This window comes from Phyllobates terribilis, unplaced genomic scaffold (assembly GCF_046119375.1).
Source record: "Phyllobates terribilis strain yellow unplaced genomic scaffold, ASM4611937v1 Scaffold_7__3_contigs__length_470593459, whole genome shotgun sequence".
In the NCBI taxonomy this organism is placed as follows: Eukaryota; Metazoa; Chordata; class Amphibia; order Anura; family Dendrobatidae; genus Phyllobates; species Phyllobates terribilis.
In genome coordinates, this window is record NW_027362767.1 from 247,013,300 (window position 1) to 247,036,928 (window position 23,629).

The 23,629-nt window shown below is 49.0% G+C and overlaps 1 protein-coding gene across 1 annotated transcript in view; it reads left to right on the top strand.

The window, feature by feature from the left end:
* Window positions 1–20,889, top strand: part of LOC141155480 (torsin-1A-like) — a 47,308-nt gene extending 26,419 nt beyond the window's left edge. Inside the window, exons 4-5 of the mRNA XM_073642347.1 lie at window positions 10,475–10,602; window positions 20,585–20,889. Coding sequence (XP_073498448.1) covers window positions 10,475–10,602; window positions 20,585–20,889 — 433 coding nt within the window. The remainder of the gene's footprint in view (window positions 1–10,474; window positions 10,603–20,584) is intronic.
* The last annotated feature ends 2,740 nt before the right edge of the window (window positions 20,890–23,629 follow it).

The following is a 23,629-nucleotide window of genomic DNA, read 5'->3' on the forward strand; positions in this document are numbered from 1 at the left end:
GTTACTCCCCAGGCACACTCACCTGAGCCTATGCAGGTCGACCAGACCAAGATGGTCAAAACCCGTCAAGACTTACGCCGTGCCGAGGGGAGCTGCTTCTACTGTGGCAGTAAGGAGCACCGGATCCGTTCCTGCCCAGAGAGGTCGGGAAACGCCTGTGTCTAGGATCGCTCAGAGAGGTCGCCCTAGACAAAAGTAAACCCTCTCCATCTCTGATGCTGTCAGTCTCTATCACCTGCGGAGAGAACCGCTATTTCGAACTGGCTCAACTTGACTCAGGAGCTGCTGGAAATCTCATTTCTCAGTCTCTGGTAGAGAGATACCGCATTCCCACCAAACCTCTGGCCGTACCTTTATCTGTCGCCGCCGTGGATGGGGGCCTCTTACCACATCCCATCCCACTCATCACCGAATCCATAACTCTGCAGGTGGGAATGCTGCATTCTGAGAGCATCTCCTTTCATGTTTTGCCTGGACTCTCTCACGCACTCTTGTTAGGCCTACCTTGGCTCCAGAAACACGCACCCGTGCTTGACTGGCAGACCGGAGAAGTCCTTCGCTGGGGACAGGACTGCCATAGGACTTGTCTAGTTCCCGTTCATCCTGCTCGTCCCTCTCCTACCCCAGTCAGTCTACCCGGTCTACCGGTTCCCTATTGGTCTTATGCGGATGTCTTCAATAAAAAAGAAGCAGAGACATTACCCCCTCATAGACCATACGATTGTCCAATCGACCTGATACCCGGCTCTACTCCTCCCCGTGGGCGTATCTACCCTTTGTCCGCAGCGGAGACCCGGTCCATGTCAGAATATATTGAGGAGAATCTGGCCCGGGGATTTATCCGGAAATCTACCTCCCCGGCGGGAGCAGGCTTCTTCTTCGTCAAAAAGAAGGACGGCTCACTCCGTCCATGTATAGATTATAGAGGCCTTAACCAGATTACAGTGAAGAATAAATACCCCCTCCTGCTCATTCCTGAATTATTTGACCGCCTGAGGGGGGCTAGAATCTTCACCAAACTGGATCTCCGTGGGGCGTATAACCTGGTCCATATCCGTCAGGGGGATGAGTGGAAGACGGCATTCAACACCCGGGACGGCCACTATGAGTACCTTGTAATGCCCTTCGGTCTCTGTAACGCTCCTGCCGTCTTTCAAGAGTTGGTCAATGACATCTTCCGTGACCTTCTCTACTCCTGCGTGGTGGTGTACCTGGACGACATCCTGGTCTTCTCTCCGGACCTTCCTACTCACCGGAGGGATGTTCGTCAGGTCCTGCTCAGGCTCAGGCAGAACCACCTCTACGCTAAATATGAGAAGTGCATCTTTGAGCAGACCTCTCTTCCATTTCTAGGCTACATAATCTCTCAGACCGGCCTACAAATGGATCCTGAGAAACTGTCTGCCATCCAGAAGTGGCCCCGACCAGAGGGGTTGAAGGCTATTCAGCGGTTCCTGGGCTTCGCCAACTATTACCGCCTCTTCATACCGCACTTCTCTTCCCGGACTGCCCCTATCTCTGCGCTCACCCGTAAGGGTACTAATCCCAGAAGATGGCCACCCGAAGCTGAGGAGGCCTTTCTTTCCTTAAAACAGGCCTTCTCCTCCGCCCCGGTGCTGCATCGTCCAGACGGCAACAAACAATTCTTCCTAGAAGTTGACGCTTCCTCCTCCGGAGCCGGGGTGGTACTTACCCAAAAGTCATCTTCCGGAAGAATGGTAACCTGCGTTTTTTTCTCCAAACTCTTCTCCTCTTCTGAGCACAACTATTCTATTGGAGACCGTGAATTGTTAGCCATTAAGCTGGCACTGGAGGAGTGGCGTTACCTGCTCGAGGGGGCTCTTCACCCGGTAATAATTTACACGGACCACAAGAACTTGGCTTACCTTCAGAGCGCCCAGAGACTTAACCCGCGCCAAGCCCGGTGGTCCTTGTTTTTTGCCCGCTTTGATTTTGTTCTTCATTTTCGCCCGGCAGACAAAAACATCAAAGCTGACGCCTTGTCCCGATCCTTCCTGGTATCTGATCTCGAGGAGGAACCTAAGCACATCATTGATCCCGCCAGAGTAATGCAAGTGGCTCCCGTGAATCTAAATCGTCTCCCTCCCGGTAAGACGTTTGTAACTGTACCTGATCGGAAGAAGGTCCTACTCTGGGGTCACTCGTCTAAGCTAGCTGGCCACGCCGGTCAGAAAAAGACCCTCCAGCTCATTACCCGGCATTACTGGTGGCCTACCCTGCACAAGGATGTAATAGACTTTGTTTCTGCCTGTGTGTCCTGCGCCTGCAACAAAGTTCCGAGACACCTGCCAGCCGGTCGCCTTCTTCCTCTTCCAGTACCTGCTGCCCCGTGGCAGCATATTGCTATGGACTTTATAACGGATCTTCCTGTCTCTGCCGGTTGTACGGTCATTTGGGTGGTCGCTGATCGCTTCTCCAAGATGGCGCACTTCATTCCTCTGCCGGGTCTCCCGTCTGCACCCGAACTGGCTAAAGACTTTATCCGTCACATCTTCCGTCTCCATGGCCTGCCCCTCCACATTGTGTCAGATCGTGGGGTTCAGTTCACCTCACGCTTCTGGAGAGCCACATGTAAGTTGCTTGACGTCACTCTGGACTTCTCCTCTGCTTACCATCCACAGTCCAATGGTCAAGTGGAGCGGATCAATCAGAACCTGACCAGTTACCTCCGGCACTTCGTTAATGCCCACCATTCGGACTGGGTGGATCTCCTACCATGGGCCGAGTTCTCTTACAATAATCACGAGAGCGAATCTTCCTCCAAATCCCCGTTTTTTGTAGTCTTCGGTCAGCATCCTCGGATCCCATTTCCCGTCTCCACCTCGGTGGACAATCCGGCTGCGGAATCTCTCGTTCGCGAATTCTCCTCCATTTGGGAGAGTACCCGATCCGCAGTCCTTCAGTCGTCCGAACGGATGAAAAAACACGCTGACAAGAAACGCCTGGATCCTCCACAATTCCGTCCTGGAGATAAAGTCTGGCTCTCGTCCAAATATGTCCGGCTCAAGATTCCCTCCTACAAGTTAGGGCCTCGGTTCATCGGCCCACTGGAGGTTATCAAACAGATCAACCCGGTGGCCTATAAATTAAAACTCCCGGCCAACTTACGGATCCCTAACTCCTTCCATGTATCTCTCCTCAAACCCGTGGTACTTAACTCTTTTTCCAAGTCTACAGGTACGCCTCCTGCTCCGGTTTCCGCTGAGAACAAGTTTGAGGTAGAGAACATTCTGGCCACCAAAAGGGTAAGAGGAAAAACCTTTTTTCTGGTAGATTGGAAGGGGTTTGGAGAGAACGTGGAAGCCCCGGGAGAACATCCATGCCCCTCTCATCCTTGATAAATTTCTCTCTGGCCTAAAAAAGGGGGGCCTAAAGGGGGGGTACTGTAGCGTCGGCGTCCCTGCCTCCTGCTAGGCAGGGACGCTGTTCCCCTCACCTCTCCGCTCTGTGCCCGGCGTCTTCCTCCCGCTCTGCTGGCAGCGCGCGCTGCTTCCCGGCCACGGTGCTTAGGGCGCGCGCGCGCTCCCCCTCTCTTAAAGGGGCCGCGCGTGCCGTCCTAAGGAGTCCCCGGCCAATGGCCGGAGGACTTCACCATATATAAGGCACCTCCTCCAAAATGGAGGTGCCCGAGCAATGTTGTTGCAAAGCCTTCACTCTGCTTCAGCCCTCAGGTCCCGTTTCCAGTTACCTGCCAGTCACCTGCCAGATTCCTGCCTGTTACCTGCCAGTCACCTGCCAGATTCCTGCCTGTTACCTGCCAGTCACCTGCCAGATTCCTGCTTGATACCTGCCAGATATCCGTTTACCTGCTTGCAAGCCTGCGGTCCGACGGTCTGCCTTCCAACACATGTCAGTCTGTCTATGGACCAGCCTGCCTGCTCTCCTGGGAGCGCTCATCTGCTACCTGCCTGCTAGCCTACCTGGAGGCTCCGCCGTCACTTGCCGTGACCACCTGCCTGTCCAGAGACTCTTGTCTGCTCACCTGGGAGCGCTCATCTGCTACCTGCCTGCTAGCCTACGTGGAGGCTCCGCCGTCACTTGCCGTGACCACCTGCCTGTCCAGAGACTCTTGTCTGCTCATCTGGGAGCGCTCATCTGCTACCTGCCTGCTAGCCTACCTGGAGGCTCCGCCGTCACTTGCCGTGACCACCTGCCTGTCCAGAGACTCTCGCCAGCTCACCTAGGAGCGCTCACCAGTCACCTGCCTGCTGTCCTTCTACCCAGAGACTGTCCCTGTCACTTGCCGTGAGTACCCGTCCTTCTACCCAAAGACTGTCCCTGTCACTTGCCGTGACTACCTGCCCTTCTACCCAGAGACTGTCCCTGTCACTTGCCGTGACTACCTGCCCTTCTACCCAGAGACTGTCCCTGTCACTTGCCGTGATTACCTGCCCGTCTTCCTTGGGAGCCACCCGCTTCCTTACAAGGACCGCCCCCTTGTATAGTTGCTCAGAGGTTCCGCCTCCCAGACCCGTTACACAATGTTGCAAAAGATCTTGGTTGTTCACATTCAGCTGTGTCAAAAATCTGGACCAAATACAAACAACATGGCAAGGTTGTTAAAGGCAAACATACTGGTAGACCAAGGAAGACATCAAAGCGTCAAGACCGGAAACTTAAAGCAATATGTCTCCAAAACAGGAAATGCACAACAAAACAAATGAGGAACGAATGGGAGGAAACTGGAGTCAATGTCTGTGACCGAACTGTAAGAAACCGCCTAAAGGAAATGGGATTTACATACAGAAAAGCTAAACATAAGCCATCATTAACACCTAAACAGAAAAAAAAACAAGGTTACAATGGGCTAAGGAAAAGCAATCGTGGACTGTGGATGACTGGATGAAAGTCATATTCAGTGATGAATCGCGAATCTGCATTGGGCAAGTTGATGATGCTGGAACTTTTGTTTGGTGCCGTTCCAATGAGATTTATAAAGATGACTGCATGAAGAGAACATGCAAATTTCCACAGTCATTGATGATATGGGGCTGCATGTCAGGTAAAGGCACTGGGGAGATGGCTGTCATTACATCTTCAATAAATGCCCAAGTTTACATTGATATTTTGGACAGTTTTCTTATCCCATCAATTGAAAGGATGTTTGGGGATGATGACATCATTTTTCAAGATGATAATGCATCCTGCCATAGAGCAAAAACTGTGAAAACATTCCTTGAAAGAAGACACATAAGGTCAATGTCATGGCCTGCAAATAGTCCGGATCTCAATCCAATTGAAAATCTTTGGTGGAAGTTGAAGAAAATGGTCCATGACAAGGCTCCAACCTGCAAAGATGATCTGGCAACAGCAATCAGGGAAAGTTGGAGCCAGATTGATGAAGAGTACTGTTTGTCACTCATTATGTCCATGCCTCAGAGACTGCAAGCTGTTATTAAAGCCAGAGATGGTGCAACAAAATACTAGTGATGTATTGGAGTGTTCTTTTGTGTGTTTGTTTTTCATGATTCCATAATTTTTTCCTCAGAATTGAGTGATTCCATAATTTTTTCCCTCTGCTTGGTCTGAAAAAAATTACCCTTACGGAGTACCACATTTTTAATCTTGACTTCTTTTAGAGTTTCTTAAAGCCCTAAAGTTGCCATTTGAAATGACTTTAGTTTTGTGCCATGTCTGTGATCTGCTTTTTTTCAACAACATTAAACAACTGAATGAACATCCTCCGAGCCCGGTGATTCCATAATTTTTGCCAGGAGTTGTACTAGTCAGGAATGGGATAAAAAAAACGGACAGAGTGTAAGGTGCCCCAGCGAGGTAGTCGTGGGCGAGCTGTAGCCCCCTCTCGCTCTGGCACCCTACAGACAATTTGTATCCTCCCTCTTATGTGTGGCTGTGTATGTGGTGCTATCCACTTACTTTAAACCATCTGATCGCGGCTGTCTCCAGGCATTTCTCTTCTGGGACCAGGGCAGCAATAAACTCAGAGGACACGAGGTTCTTAACCATAACTTGGACTTTACTTGGGGAAGAGGAATATGTACAGTATTTACAGGCAGATATAATGGATAAGGCCCGACAGGTTATTATCTCTCTCACAGGCGCTGGCAACATCTTCAGCCCTGGTTCCCTCTTTAAGTGAAGCATCTCTGTGACTCTAATCTCTAGCCCAAGAGACTCTTCTGCAATACCAACAGTGATCTAGATCCGATATCTTCCCCACGTCTTAGCCTGGAGTCCTATGTATCTTCCTCTGCTTCCTGCAGACTAGAAGTGCCCCGGGTCCTCAATACTTCCTTTGAGTTTCTCCGGCCGGCTAACAGGACTCTTGCTCTTGCGTAGGGAGACTTTCACACTGGTGATCCCACTTTATGAGGGTATGGAGCTCCCGTCTACCCTAGCAGCCACCATATATTCAGGCTGCCCGTACGGTTCACTGTTCTATCTCTAACTGAACATCTCTTCCTGCTTCTGGAAACTAAGCAGGGATTTTCCTAAAGTGCCCACCCTCTGTGAGCTGTCATCACTCAGCATTAACCCCATCACTGTCTGTAACACTGCTAGTAGACTCAACCTGACATCTGCACCCAGGACAGTGGCATCTTGTGGCTGTTTACAGGTACTGCAGCCCACAAGGAATTATGCCAGGAACAAGCTCTATATCACTCAAGGCTTGATCAGGGCACTAAGTTCCCCCCTCTACTCTACTGACTGGACCACTGAAGCTAACCCCTTAGCTTGGCCTACCAACAGTCCAGAGAGGTCTAACTACAGGAACACTTCTTTTAACTACCTCAGTGCCAAGGGAAGGCTACGTCCTTCCCCACTATTACAAGAGTGCAAATAATTCTGCTGAAAGCTGAAATCTATAACAGTCACAAGTTACAAGAGAAAAAGTTCAATTTTCCAATAACGATTTCTAAAATAAATAGTGATAATAATGGAAATTGAGAAACCAATTAGAGCAAAACTTTCCTTTTCTAAACTGCTCTGGAAAAATTAAAGTTGTTCTGTAATTGGCTGCTGTGGGCAATGAGGGTTGTTCTTCATTTTTAGCAAAAGAAGCCCATATATAGTGGTCTATAGCATCGGTGCCATGATGCTGTAGGCACTTTATGTGCTATTATTACTATTATTATTATTATTATTAAAGCCATTTCCTCCCAGAAACCATGGCAGGAAACTGCATGGAGAGTTGCCCCATTGAATAGGGTTAATCCACATGTGAACCCTTGGTAGTATGAACTGTAAGTCTTAGCAAAGAGGCCCGATGATTCTTCTAGTACTGTAAGCAGGGGCTGGCTGGCAAATGTTGGCCTAGGGGGCAAGCATACAGCAGTGGTCCATGAGCAGCGGCACAGCCTCACTGCGCAGGAGAGGGACCAGCGCTGGACATGTAGAAATGCGCATGCGTCCCGCAAATATCAGCGCTAACCGGGAGCAATATTCAGCAGTGACTGTATGCAGCGCCGCCCCTGACTGAATATCAGGATCACACCCCTATGTCTGAAAACGAGCAGGTGGGACAAAGTATATATAATGTTATAAACTCATTATAATACCACCAATTTTAATGAAAAAAGCTTGTTAGTGATGCACATTGCATCACTAACAAAGCAATGGGGGCAGTGTAGATAGTAGCTAGGATGTGACAGGTTCCCTTTAAAGGCAGGGATGTCAAACTCAAATACACACAGGGCCAAAGTTCAAAGCTTGGACAAAGTCGCGCACCAACCTTGATATTTATTAAAAAGTATGTCTACAATTGAGGAAGTTTTTCTTTATTAAATATAACGATTAATTTAAAAATTATAGTGGAATATTATAATATGTTATGTAAAAGCAGTAAAAAACATATGGCCCTAAAGCCTAATTTAAATATGTAATTTGACACAGGATAAAAATCCTTGAATGAAACAGATAATAATGTATGATGCAAACAAAAGTGCCCCCAAACACAGTATGATGCCCCCACAGTGAATTCCGCCACACTCACAGTATGGTGACCCCATCACAGTATGATTCTCCAACTGTAATCTCCACACAGCCCTCCATACAGTATTGTATAATGGCCATAAAGAGTCCTCCCTCCATACAGTATAATGGCCCCACTTAGTCCTCCATACAGTATAATGGACCCCACATAGTCCTCCATACAGTATAATGGACCCCACACAGTCCTCCATAGACAATAATGACCCCCACATAGTCCTCCATACAGTATAATGGCCTCACATAGTCCTCCATACAGTATAATGGCCTCACATAGTCCTCCATACAGAATAATGGGCCCCACATAGTCCTCCATACAGAATAATGACCCCCACATAGTGCTCCATACAGTATAATGGCCTCACATAATTTTCCATACAGTATAATGGGCCCCACATAGTCCTCCATACAGTATAATGGGCCCCACACAGTCCTCCATAGAGAATAATGGGCCCCACACAGTCCTCCATAGAGAATAATGGGCCCACATAGTCCTCCATACAGTATAATGGCCTCACATAGTCCTCCATACAGTATAATGGCCTCACATAGTCCTCCATACAGAATAATGGGCCCCACATAGTCCTCCATACAGAATAATGACCCCCACATAGTGCTCCATACAGTATAATGGCCTCACATAATTTTCCATACAGTATAATGGGCCCCACATAGTCCTCCATACAGTATAATGGGCCCCACACAGTCCTCCATAGAGAATAATGGGCCCCACACAGTCCTCCATAGAGAATAATGGGCCCACATAGTCCTCCATACAGAATAATGGCCCCACATAATCTTCCATACAGTATAATGGGTCCTACATAGTCCTCCATACAGTATAATGGGCCCCACATCGTCCTCCATACAGAATAATGGGCCCCACACAGTCCTCCATAGAGAATAATGGGCCCCACATAGTCCTCCATACAGAAGAATGGCCCCACATAATCTTCCATACAGTGTAATGGCCCCACATAGTCCTCCATGGTCCATATTGTATAAATGGCCCTGCATAGCTCTCCGTACTGTATATATGGCCCTGCATAGTGATCCGTATTGTATATATGTGTCACACTGACTCTGCGTACAGGAGGTCAGGGGCCTAAGCTGACCCTAAGCTGGGGCCCTGACTAATCCCTCTACCTGGAGGTACTGTTAAAGGTACAGAGGTCCAGGCCGCCAGCGTAACCCCTACCTCCTGAGGATCCCTGCACCTCAGTAATCTAGTCCTGAGAAGGACCCCGATCACAACAATAGGGGACAGGAAATAATATGCCAACACTCAGTACTTAGACGAACGAGACAGTACAAGGGTCAAACCAAAAACCACCTTGCATACAAAAACTACACCACAACTACAGAGGGAACACCAACGGGAAAGGAGATAAATGATAAAGCGAGGAAGGGAAAAACCACACCAAATACACTTAGCTCAGAACTCCAAAATACCACGATCCGCTCTGTTTGTCTGTATGAAATGCTTTCACCGACACTTCCCTAACAGACCGGCAGGCATTTGAAGGAGTCCCACTACTGCAGCATTGATTGCAGCTGGGCGAGGCTGGACCTCGTCTAGCACAGAGAGAGAGAGTTAACTCCCTCACTGCCGAAAAACACAAAACACCAAAAACTCAGCTGCGAGAAGTCAGGCTGTGTAATCGTGACGATCTTCGTGGCGACACACCCGTGACAATATGGCCCTGCATAGTGATCCGTACTGTATATATGGCCCTGCATAGTGATCCATATTGTATATATGGCCCTGCATAGTGATCCGTATTGTATATATGGCCCTGCATAGTGATCCGTATTGTATATATGGCCCTGCATAGTTATCCGTATTGTATATATGGCCCTGCATAGTGATCCGTATTGTATATATGGCCCTGCATAGTGATCCGTATTGTATATATGGCCCTGCATAGTGATCCTCACAGTATAATGGCCCCAGATTAAAAATAAATAAACAAATACTCACCTCTGCCATTCCAGCGCTGATCCCTACTTAGCTGTGGGCCCAGGAGCCATCCCCCTTTCACTAGCGCCGCGGCTCCCTTCAGGCCGCGCACCCTTCCGTCAGGCCGCGTGCCCTCCCACCAGGCCGCGCGCGTGCCCTCCCATCAGGCCGCATGTCCTCCAATCAGGCTGTGCGCCATGATGGGAGGGCACGTGCAGAGGAGAGTGGCCACGGCTGTTTTGACGTCAGGTGGCACAGTATGGGCCGCCCGTCGAGGCGATGGCTGACGGCCGGGCGGCCAAAAACCGCTGCTGGAGGACCGACCTGGGGGGCAATTGCCCCTCTGCCACCTGGCCCACCCCGCCCCTGAGGTCTGTAATACACACCCATAGGCACTCCTTGTTTTGTCATGTCAGGCCCCTGAGAACCTGTATTCTTCTAGATCAGAACGTCTCCACGTGTGAGATCAATGTATAATTAAGATTAGAATATAACCCCCATTGGGGCAATTTCCAGTGTAAGATCTGTGTTTTTTTTCCTCAGCAATGCTGGTGGTAATCTGATCAATAGACTGATGCTACAATTTTGGAATTTGGGGAAAAGGAGAGAAGATCTGGAGCTGAAAGAAGTGGAGGACAAGCTGTCTAGTGAATTGTTCAATAACAATAATAGTGAGTGACTATGTTGTATTTTGGCAAATTTAGGATCTTATGTATCGAAGGGAATGTCAATTTACCTGGGGAAAAAGTGTACTTAATGTTAATTGTTCACAGTCATGGCGAAAAGTGTTGGCACTCTTGAAATTGTTCTAGAAAATTAAGTATTTATCCCAGAAAATTATTGCAATTACACATGTTTTGTTATACACATGTTTATTTCGTTTGTGTGTATTGAAACAACACAAAAAAAATCACAGAGGAGAAAGGCAAATTGGACATAATTTCACACACAAACCCCAAAAATGGGTCGTACAGAATTGTTGACAACTTTGTTTCAAGCATGTGATGCTTGTTCAAACTCACCTGTGGCAAGTAACAGGTGCGGGCAATATGAAAATCACACATGAAACCAGATAAAAAGGAGAGAATTTGACATAATCTTTGCATTGTGTGTCTGTGTGTGCCACACTAAGCATGGAGAACAGAAAGAGGAGAAAAGAACTGTCTGAGAACTTGTGAGCCAAAATTGTGGAACTATATCAAGGTTACCAGTCCATTCCCAGAGATCTTGATTTTTTTGTCCATGGTACACAAAATAATCAGGAAGTTTACAACCCATGGCACTGTAGCTAATCTCCTTGGATGTGGACGGCAGAGAAAAATTGATGAAAGGTTGCAACGCAGGATAGTCCGGATGGTGGATAAGCAGCCCCAATCAAGTACCAAAAAAATTCAAGCTATCCTGCAGGCTCAGGGTGCATCAGTGTCAGCGCAAACTATCCACTGACATTTGAATGAAATTAAATGCTATGACAGGAGACCCAGGAGGACCCCACTGCTGACAAACAAACATAAAAAGGCTAGACTGCAGTTTGCCAAAATGTACGTGAGTAAGCCAAAATCCTTCTGGGAAAGCGTCTTGTGGACAGTTGAGACCAAGCAAGTGCATTTTGGTAAAGCCCATCATTCTACTGTTTACCGAAAACGGAATGAAACCTACAAAAAAAAGAACACAATACCTACAGTCAAATATGGTGGAGGTTCAAAGATGTTGTGGTGTTGTTTTGCTGCCTCTGTCACTGGGTGCCTGGACTGTGTGCAAGGCTTCATGAAATATGAAGATTACCAAAGAGTTTTGGGTCGCAATGTAGTGCCCAGTGTCAGAAACCTGGGTTTGCGTCCTAGGTCATGGGTCTTTCAGCAGGATAATGACCCAAACATACTTCAAGAAGCACCCACATATGCATGGAAACAAAGCGATGGAGAGTTCTGAAGTTGCAGCAATGAGTCCAGACCTAATCCCATTGATCATCTGTGGGGAGATCTTAAAATTGCTGTTGGGAGAAGAGAAGACACCTTCTAATATGAGAGAACGGGAGCAGTTTACAAAAGAAGAGCAGTCTAAAATTCCAGCTCATAGGTGTAAGAAGCTTGTGGATGGTTATAGGAAGCGATTGATTGCAGGTATTTATTCCAAAGGGTGTGAAACCAAATATTAACTTGAGGGTGTCAACAATTTTGGGGGTTTGTGTGAAATTATGTCCACTTTGCCTTTATTTCTCTGTTTTGTTGTGTTGTTCCAATACACACAAGGGAAATAAACATGTGTATAACAAAACATGTGGAATTGTAATAATTTTCTGGGAGAAATACTTCATTTTCTGGAATAATTTCAAGGGTGCCAACACTTTTGACCATGACTGTATATAATGAAAAGTTCTACAAGTTTCCGCTAAGTGCCTTAGAGAATGGTTACTGTTAGTGAATACTAACTGATCACACCCTGCTGATTCACCTGAATATTCTGCAACAAAACACAGTTTCTATACATGAGCTGTGTGTTTGTTTTTCTTTTTACTCCTATTTGATCAGTAAATGTTTCCAGCTTCTTAGCTGACAGCAAGAAGAGATTTTGAAAATCTGGAATAAATTCAAACAAACACTAACTTACATGACACACACACACACAAACAACTAGTGCGCCATGACACACCATATTGCAATAATTGGAATTTGTACAATCTTTGTATGCGGCATTTATGGGACCTCTAAAAGTGTATGGAGCCTTGGGTTATGTGCACACATTTGGTATTTGGTGCAGATAAATCTGCTGCGAATACTTGGCAGGAAAATTACTGCATAAAATAGCTGCGTTTTTGCTGCATTTGTACTTGCATTTTTTACAATTCATTTGAATGGGTGAAAAACACTGCAAAAACACGGAAAGACTTGACATGCTGCAGATTTCCAAAAACACTTTGATGGTTCAAATCTGCAAGGAAAAAATAAGCAATAATACTTTTTTGTGGTAAAAGTGAGCAGAAAAAAAAATGCAACATGTGAACAAGCCCTTATTGTACTGAAACTGTTATGGTCAGTGCAGTACACTGAGTGCCTACTGATACGCATTACAGGACATTGAGACCCATGCTCATGTCAGTTGATTCTCCGGTAGTCTCACACACAACTCAGGCCTTCTTTCTCCACTGGCATCTCTCGATAGTCCCAATATCAAACGGTCTCAGGGCAGTCCTCTCCTGGGCTTCTGTCTCCTACCACTCTTAAGCAGACTACCTGGCTCTCCTATTCAAGATCCCCACTGTCCATCTTCCTCCAGTACAGTAGTCCATGGTCTTTTCAGGAAACTAATCTTCACTGCTACTCATCTACCCCACCCCTACCCTTCCCCTACCCCTACCCTTCCCCACCCTTACTCTACGCCACCCCTACTCTACCCCACCCCTACTCTACGCCACCCCTACTTTACGCCACCCCTACTCATTTCCAATGCTACCATTCGCCATCGCTACTCTTCTCTTAGCTGGAAAATTTCTTCCTTTATCTTCCACACATGCCACACACTCATCTTTTTTTCTTAAATTGCGTTTTTTTTTATTGAAAGCTTTAAGAATTTTATTAAAGAAACACAGACAATACAAATCCCCAACTCCACAATCCTTGGAACAAAAACAAGATTTTCCGGCCTACAGAACATATTTCTTAAAGTGCACCACTACGGTAGGAAAAGTCCAACACACTAGTCTTTAATCAATTCTATAGTGAACCTATTGTTATTGCACTTGCTTTTAAGATTCAGTACCAACTTGCATAAATAACACATCTTTATGTAAAGAAGGAACAGTACAACATATTACACAACATGGCGCCCCAAACATCACTGGGAGGTGGAACCTCTGAGCTACTATACAAGGGGGCGGTCCTTGTAAGGGAGCGGGTGGCGACCAGGGAAGACGGGCAGGCAGTCACAGCAGGTGACCGGGACAGTCTCTGAGTGAACGGGCTGGAGGTCACGGCAAGTGACCGGGGCAGTCTCTGGATGAACGGGCAGGAGGTCACGGCAAGTGACCGGGGCAGTCTCTGGATGAACGGGCAGGAGGTCACGGCAAGTGACCGGGGCAGTCTCTGGATGAACGGGCCGGAGGTCACGGCAAGTGACCGGGGCAGTCTCTGGATGAACGGGTAGGAGGTCACGGCAAGTGACCGGGGCAGTCTCTGGGTAAAGGGTAGGTACAACCTGTGATGGCAGAGCCTCCAGGTAGGCTAGCAGGCAGATGATAGATGTGTGCTCCCAGATGAGCAAGCGAGAGTCTCTGGAATGGCAGGTGGTCACAGCACGTGACGGCGGAGCCTCCAGGTAGGCTAGCAGGCAGGTAACAGGTGTGCGCTCCCAGGTGAGCGGGCAGGAGTCTCTGGAATGGCAGGTGGTCACAGCACGTGACGGCGGAGCCTCCAGGTAGGCTAGCAGGCAGGTAGCAGGTGTGCGCTCCCAGGTGAGCGGGCAGGAGTCTCTGGAATGGCAGGTGGTCACAGCACGTGACGGCGGAGCCTCCAGGTAGGCTAGCAGGCAGGTAGCAGATGTGCGCTCCCAGGTGAGCGGGCAAGCTGGTCCATAGACAGACTGACAGGAGTTGTAGGGCAGACCGTCGGACCTCAGGCTAGCAGGCAGGTAGCAGAGGAGCGCTCCCAGGTGAGCGGGCAAGCTGGTCCTTAGACAGACTGACAGGAGTCGGTAGGCAGACCGTCGGACCTCAGGCTAGCAGGCAGGTAAGCAGAATATCAGGCAGGAATCAGACAGCAAACTGGCAGGAATCTGGCAGGTAACTGGCAACGGGACCTGAGGGCTGAAGCAGAGTAGTGAACAGTGCAACAACATTGCTCGGGCACCTCCATTTTGGAGGAGGTGCCTTATATATGGTGAAGTCCTCCGGCCATTGGCCGGGGACTCCTTAGGACGGCGCGCGCGGCCCCTTTAAGAGGGAGGGAGCGCGCGCGCGCGCGCCCTAAGCACAGTGGCCGGGAAGGAGCGCGCGCTGCCAGCAGAGCGGGAGGAGGACGCCGGGCTCGGAGCAGAGGGGTGAGGGGAACAGCGTCCCTGCCTAGCAGAGGGCAGGGACGCCGGCGCTACAGTAGCCCCCCCTTTAGGCCCCCCCTTTTTTAGGCCAGAGAGAAATTTAGCTAGGATGAGAGGGGCATGGATGTTCTCCCGGGGCTCCCACGTTCTCTCCTCAGGACCAAACCCCTTCCAATCTACTAGAAAAAAGGTCTTCCCTCTTACCCTTTTGGTGGCCAGAATGTTCTCTACCTCAAACTCGTTTTCAGCGGAAACCGGAGCAGGAGGCGTACCTGTAGACTTGGAAAAAGAGTTAAGTACCACAGGTTTGAGGAGAGATACATGGAAGGAGTTAGGGATCCGCAAGTTGGCCGGGAGTTTCAATTTATAGGCCACCGGGTTGATCTGACTGATGACCTCCAGAGGACCGATGAACCGAGGCCCTAACTTATAGGAAGGAATCTTGAGCCGGACATACTTGGACGAGAGCCAGACCTTATCCCCTGGACGGAATTGAGGAGGATCCAGACGTTTTTTGTCAGCATGTCTTTTCATACGCTCGGATGACAGAAGGAGTGCGGATCGGGTACTCTCCCATATGGAGGAAAATTTGTTAACAAGAGATCCCGCAGCCGGATTGTCCACCGAGGTGGAGACGGGAAATGGGATCCGAGGATGCTGACCGAAGACAACAAAAAACGGGGATTTGGAGGAAGATTCGCTCTCGTGATTGTTGTAAGAAAATTCGGCCCATGGCAGGAGATCCACCCAGTCTGAATGGTGGGCATTAACGAAGTGCCGGAGGTAACTGGTCAGGATCTGATTGATCCGCTCCACTTGACCATTAGACTGTGGGTGGTAAGCAGAGGAGAAGTCCAGGGTGACGTCTAGCAGTTTACAAGTGGCTCTCCAGAAGCGTGAGGTGAACTGTACCCCACGATCCGACACGATGTGGAGGGGCAGGCCATGAAGACAGAAGATGTGGCGGATAAAGTCTTTAGCCAGCTCGAGTGCAGACGGGAGGCCTGGCAGGGGAACGAAATGAGCCATCTTGGAAAAGCGGTCAGCGACCACCCAAATGACCGTACAACCGGCAGAGACGGGGAGATCAGTTATAAAGTCCATTGCTATATGCTGCCAGGGGGCAGCAGGTACTGGGAGCGGAAGGAGGCGACCGGCTGGCAGATGTCTCGGAACCTTGTTGCGGGCGCAGGACACACAGGCAGAAACAGTCTATTACGTCCTTGTGCAGGGTAGGCCACCAGTAGTGCCGGGTAATAAGCTGGAGGGTCTTTTTCTGACCGGCGTGGCCAGCTAGTTTAGACGAGTGACCACAGTGTAGGATCTTCTCCCGATCAGGTACTGATACGAACGTCTTACCAGGAGGGAGACGATTTAGACTCACGGGAGCCACCTGCATTACTCTGGCGGGATCGATGATGTGTTTCGGTTCCTCCTCGAGATCAGACACCAGAAAGGATCGGGACAAGGCGTCCGCCTTGATGTTTTTGTCAGCCGGGCGAAAATGAAGAATAAAATCAAAGCGAGCAAAAAACAAGGACCACCGAGCTTGGCGCGGGTTAAGTCTCTGGGCATGCTGGAGGTAAGCCAAGTTCTTGTGGTCAGTGTAAATTATTCCCTGGTGAAGAGCCCCTTCGAGCAGGTAACGCCACTCCTCCAACGCCAGCTTGATGGCCAATAACTCTCGATCTCCTATGGAATAGTTGCGCTCAGAAGAGGAGAAGAGATTGGAGAAGAAGCCACAAGTTACCATTCTCCCGGAAGATGATTTTTGGGTAAGTACCGCTCCGGCTCCAGAGGAGGAGGCGTCAACCTCCAGGAAGAACTGCTTGTTGCCATCTGGGCGATGCAGCACCGGGGCGGAAGAGAAGGCCTGTTTTAAGGAAAGAAAGGCCTCCTCTGCTTCGGGCGGCCACTCTCTGGGATTAGTGCCCTTACGGGTGAGCGCGGAAATTGGGGCAGTCCGGGAAGAGAAGTGCGGTATGAAGAGGCGGTAGTAGTTGGCGAAGCCCAGGAACCGCTGGATGGCCTTCAACCCCTCCGGTCGGGGCCATTTCTCGATGGCAGACAGCTTCTCTGGATCCATTCGAAGGCCGGTCTGAGAAATAATGTAGCCCAAAAACGGAAGCGAGGTCTGCTCAAAGAGGCACTTCTCATATTTAGCGAAGAGGTGATTCTGCCTGAGCCTGAGCAGGACCTGACGAACGTCTCTCCGGTGAGTCTGGAGATCCGGAGAGAAGACCAAGATGTCGTCCAGGTACACCACTACGCAGGAGTAGAGAAGGTCCCGGAAGATGTCATTGACCAACTCTTGAAAGACGGCAGGAGCGTTACAGAGACCAAAGGGCATTACCAGATATTCATAGTGGCCGTCCCGGGTGTTGAATGCAGTCTTCCATTCATCCCCTTGACGGATACGGACCAGGTTGTACGCCCCACGGAGGTCCAGTTTGGTGAAGATTCTAGCCCCCCTCAGACGATCAAATAATTCTGGAATGAGCGGAAGGGGGTACTTATTCTTCACCGTGATCTGGTTAAGGCCTCTATAGTCTATACAGGGACGGAGAGAGCCGTCCTTCTTTTTTACGAAAAAGAAGCCTGCTCCCGCCGGGGAGGTAGATTTCCGGATGAATCCCCTGGCCAAATTCTCCTCAATATATTCGGACATCGACCGGGTCTCAGCAGCGGACAATGGGTAAATACGCCCACGGGGAGGCGTAGTACCGGGTAACAGGTCGATAGGACAGTCGTATGGTCTATGAGGGGGTAATGTCTCTGCCTCCTTTTTATTACAGACATCAGCAAATGACCAATAGGGAATCGGAAGTCCAGGTAGATTAGTTGGGGTAGGAGAAGGACGGGCGGGATGAACAGGAACCAAACAAGTCTTATGACAGTCCTGTCCCCAGCGAAGGACTTCTCCGGTCTGCCAGTCAAGCACGGGTGCATGTCTCTGGAGCCAAGGTAGACCTAGTAAGAGGGCGTGAGAGAGTCCAGGCAGAACATGAAAAGAGATGCTCTCAGAATGCAGCATTCCCACCTGCAGAGTTACGGATTCGGTGATGAGTTGGATGGGACGTGGTAAGAGGCCCCCATCCACAGCAGCGACAGATAATGGTATAGCCAGAGGTTTGGTGGGAATGCGGTATTTTTCTACCAGGGACTGTGAAATAAGATTCCTGGCCGCTCCAGAATCAAGTTGGGCTAGTTCGAAATAACGATTCTCCCCGCAGATAATTGAGAGTGACAGCAGCAGAGATGGAGAGGATTTATTCTTGTCTAGGTCGACCTCTCTGAGCGAACCTAGACACAGGCGTTTCACGACCTCTCCGGGCAGGTACGGATCCGGTGCTCCTTACTGCCACAGTAGAAGCAGCTCCCCTCGGCACGGCGTAAGTCCTGACGGGTTTTGACCATCTTGGTCTGGTCGACCTGCATAGGCTCAGGAGAGTGTACCTGGGGAGAAACGGAGGGAGTGACGGATTTCTGAAAAGTAGGAGCTAGACGTGGAAACCTCCTCTCACGGGTGACTTCTTTGGCACGCTCCTGGAACCGTAGGTCAATCCGGGTGGCAAGAGTTATTAGGTCATCGAGAGTGGTAGGAATGTCTCGACCGGCAAGTTCATCTTTAATACGGCCGGACAGACCCTCCCAGAAGACAGATACCAGAGCGTCGTTATCCCAGGCCAGCTCCGAGGCAAGGGTACGGAACCGTATGGCATATTGGCCCACGGTGAGACTTCCCTGACGGAGGCGTAGCAGAGATGATGCGGATGAGGTCTTCCGTCCAGGTTCGTCGAAGACTTTCCGGAAAGCCGTGAGAAAGGCAGGCAAGTCGGACACCAGGTGGTCTCCTCTCTCCCATAGAGGATTTAGCCAGGCCAGGGCCTCCCCGGTGAGATGGGACATGATGAAGGCAATTTTGGCCCGGTCGGAGTTAAACTGGTGGGACAGGAGTTCAAAGTGCAGGGTGCACTGATTTATAAAGCCCCGAGCCTGAGCGGAGTCGCCTCCGAAGCGAGGAGGTGCAGAAAGCCGGGGTCCGGGGTAGGATACCATAGTATTGGTGGGCAGCGGAGCTGCCGGATTGCGAGTCATGGCTCTGGCGGTGGTTGCTGGTGGAGCAGTCAGAGTGTCCAGGCGAGTATTGACATTCCGCAGGTGACCCAGGATGGACTCCTGTTGGGACCTCTGACGGGACAGTTCATGACACAGGTCCGAGAGTGAGGGAGCTTGGGTGCCACCGGGTTCCATGGCCCGAGCAAACTGTAACGGGTCTGGGAGGCGGAACCTCTGAGCTACTATACAAGGGGGCGGTCCTTGTAAGGGAGTGGGTGGCAACCAGGGAAGACGGGCAGGCAGTCACAGCAGGTGACCGGGACAGTCTCTGAGTGAACGGGCTGGAGGTCACGGCAAGTGACCGGGGCAGTCTCTGGATGAACGGGCAGGAGGTCACGGCAAGTGACCGGGGCAGTCTCTGGATGAACGGGCAGGAGGTCACGGCAAGTGACCGGGGCAGTCTCTGGATGAACGGGTAGGAGGTCACGGCAAGTGACCGGGGCAGTCTCTGGGTAAAGGGTAGGTACGACCTGTGATGGCAGAGCCTCCAGGTAGGCTAGCAGGCAGATGGTAGATGTGTGCTCCCAGGTGAGCAAGCGAGAGTCTCTGGAATCCCAGGTGGTCACAGCACGTGACGGAGGAGCCTCCAGGTAGGCTAGCAGGCAGGTAACAGGTGTGCGCTCCCAGGTGAGCGGGTAGGAGTCTCTGGAATGGCAGGTGGTCACAGCACGTGACGGCGGAGCCTCCAGGTAGGCTAGCAGGCAGGTAGCAGGTGTGCGCTCCCAGGTGAGCGGGCAGGAGTCTCTGGAATGGCAGGTGGTCACAGCACGTGACGGCGGAGCCTCCAGGTAGGCTAGCAGGCAGGTAGCAGATGTGCGCTCTCAGGTGAGCGGGCAAGCTGGTCCATAGACAGACTGACAGGAGTTGGAGGGCAGACCGTCGGACCTCAGGCTAGCAGGCAGGTAGCAGAGGAGCGCTCCCAGGTGAGCGGGCAAGCTGGTCCTTAGACAGACTGACAGGAGTCGGTAGGCAGACCGTCGGACCTCAGGCTAGCAGGCAGGTAAGCAGAATATCAGGCAGGAATCAGACAGCAAACTGGCAGGAATCTGGCAGGTAACTGGCAACGGGACCTGAGGGCTGAAGCAGAGTAGTGAACAGTGCAACAACATTGCTCGGGCACCTCCATTTTGGAGGAGGTGCCTTATATATGGTGAAGTCCTCCGGCCATTGGCCGGGGACTCCTTAGGACGGCGCGCGTGGTCCCTTTAAGAGGGAGGGAGCGCGCGCGCCCTAAGCACAGTGGCCGGGAAGGAGCGCGCGCTGCCAGCAGAGCGGGAGGAGGACGCCGGGCTCGGAGCAGAGGGGTGAGGGGAACAGCGTCCCTGCCTAGCAGAGGGCAGGGACGCCGGCGCTACAATCACTTTATTGGTTACAAGGGGAAATAATCTAGACCTCAAACATCAAAATCATAACATAGTAAAGAACACCAGCAATAGGTCAACTAAAGCCTTACCACCTTCTTATAAGATAATTAATTATGTGTTTTCCTTCTTCTTTGCCCAGGTGGCTTCTGGCATAGTGGCCTCATTGAGAAGAACCTGATAGATTACTTTGTCCCCTTTTTGCCACTGGAGTTCCATCACGTGAAGCAATGTGTCTTGGAGGAGCTCAGACTGAGGGGCCTTCAAAAAGATGAAAATTTGGCATCTCGGGTTGCTAAAAACATGTCATATTTCCCAGAAGAGACAAAGTTATTTTCTACAAAAGGCTGTAAAACTGTGCAGAGTCAGCTTTACCTTACTCCTTGGCTGCAGCAACATGAAGACACCTGTGGTGTCACAAACTCTGCAGACATTGACTGTGCCTAAGAACTTCTCCTCCCACCGGTCCACTTATGAATGTCAGGAATTGAGGAGGGTTTTATTCACATTGCATGACATATGTAAATGGTGTCTTAAAAAATAAAATAGCTAAGATCTGTGAGCAAACATAATACAGCTGGGTGCAAGCCCTATATCTGGTCCTGTTTACCAAAAAAACAGTAATTTGCAAAGCAAAGTTTTCTTCTCTTAACCAGATCTACAAAACACAACTGAAAATCTCCACCTACAGCCTGGAGATTGGGTGGTAATAAGAAGATACATGAGGCGTAGAGATGGTGTAAATCGATTTGCAGGATCCTGTCCAACATCCAGGGAAGTAGTTTGTGGCCGTCGGACAGTTGTCCTGAGGAATGACCTCCTACCTTCTGGCATCCTCAGCTCTTCTTTTGATTAGCCGACCTGACATTGTGCCAGGCCGGATAATCAAAAGAAGAACCGCGGATGCCAGGAGGTAGGAAGTAGTTCTCAGGGCTCCTGTCCCACAGCCACAAATCACTGACCTTGACACTGAACTGGATAAAACAAATCAATCTTCAGCATCTCTAGTGAGGAAACATCTGAAACCCTGATTTTCCAGCCCATACCAGGTGTCACTGACCCTTCCCACCTGAGTCAACATGAAAGGGAAGCTAATCTGCAATTACACTTCTCATTATATAACTTCCTTACATTTCAGGTTGGTGATGCAAACCTGCCTCCAAAGGGCAAAGGCCACTGGGATAAAGGAGGATGGAGAAACTTTCAAAATGCATTTGCTGTCCTGACAGCTCTTTTGTATTTTACAGTGTCAATCAAAATTATCCTCCCCCCCATTGTAAATTGTGTTCATTGGCAAAATTTACAAAATTACGGCTGTATAATAAACCACTGAAACAAGAACAATGTAAATAGCTGAATACAACTAATACAAGTGTTTTTCCAAATCAAATAAGAAATGCACCTTTTACTGACTACTACAGTCTCAGAATTATTAACCCTGTTTATGAAAAGAGTCTTTAGTACTTAGTAGTGCTCCTCTGGCTGTTATGATCTGCAAGCGTGATGCATAGCCAGACACCGGCTTCTGGACGCTGCAGCTTGGGCAGAATTCGAATTTCCATCAGGACAATGATCCTAAGCATACCTTAAGGTCCACTTAGGCTCAGTTTCTGTAAAATTCTGGAGCGTGCATCACAATTCCCTGAATTAAACTACATAGAAAATCTTGGTGGGATTCGAAGAAGGTGGTTGCCGCAGCAAATCCAAGAATATTAGTGACCTGGAGGCCATCACCCATGAAGAACGGGCTAAGATTCCTCAGGAACAATGCCAGAAGCCTGTGTCTGGCTATACACCATGCTTTACAGCAGGTCATAACAGCTAGAGGGGTTCTACAAAGTACTAAAGAGGCTTGTCATGAAGGGGGTAAAAATCCTAAGACTGCAGTAGTTAGTAAAAGAAGAATTTTGTGCTGAATTTGAAGAAACTACTTGTTATATTAGTTTTATTTACGTTGTTCTTGTTTCATTGGTTTATTTCAAACCGCAGACAGTTCATACATTTTGCTAATTGCCCGAACTTGCAATGGGGGTAAATAATTTTGATTGCAACTGTCTATCCCTTACATATATACAGGTGAATGCAGAATGGTAGAAGAACTCTATCTGGCTTCTACCTCAACTAACACTCAAGCAGCTAAAACAGCAGGCTGACGGATCTGCTCCTGAGTTTCCACTAATCACCAAGGATTCTCTCTGATTGTTGTCCCAATAACCCTGAATGATCTTAATCTCACAGAGCATGGCTGTCATGTTACAACAGACATAGATCATACTGCTCACAAACTTAGGGACACAATTAGAAACTGCTGGCATGCCACTCCACCAATTCTATGTTAGAATCTATCCATGTTAATCATTGCCAAAGTAAATAGTCATTTAACCTAAGATACAGTGGGGAAAAAAAGTATTTAGTCAGCCAGCAATTGTGCAAGTTCTCCCACTTAAAAAGATGAGAGGGGCCTGTAATTGACATCATAGGTCGACCTCAACTATGAGAGACAAAATGAGAAAACAAATTCTGAAAATCACATTGTCTGATTTGGAAAGAATTTTTTTTTCACATTTTGGTGGAAAAATATATATATATATTGGAGAAACAGATTTAAAAGATTATAATGATATATTGTGTGATAAGGTACAGTAAATGGTGATTGTAATAGTCAGTATTGGCGTGCAACTATGTCTTGTGCCTCCATAAGACAGTCCTGTCCGAGCAGACGATGGTGACACCTGGGACTGTCCAACTAAAACATAAAAAGAATAAAGCTCAACAATCCCAAAACCATATTCCCAAAATAAAAAATGTTGCAGGCTATATTTTACACACAACAGAAGAGATCGCCACACAATTTCACAGCCACATGTATTTCAGAGATTTACACGGAAACCGCGGTGTAAGCGCTCAGCGCAGAGCGCAGGATAAATGTGAGCTGGTCCGAGCCATACTACGATCTTTGGGAGGCAGAATGAAAATAAAAAGAATAAAGCTCAACAATCCCAAAACCATATTCCCAAAATAAAAAATGTTGCAGGCTATATTTTACACACAACAGAAGAGATCGCCACACAATTTCACAGCCACACGTATTTCAGAGATTTACACGGAAACCGCGGTGTAAGCGCTCAGCGCAGAGCGCAGGATAAATGTGAGCTGGTCCGAGCCATACTACGATCTTTGGGAGGCA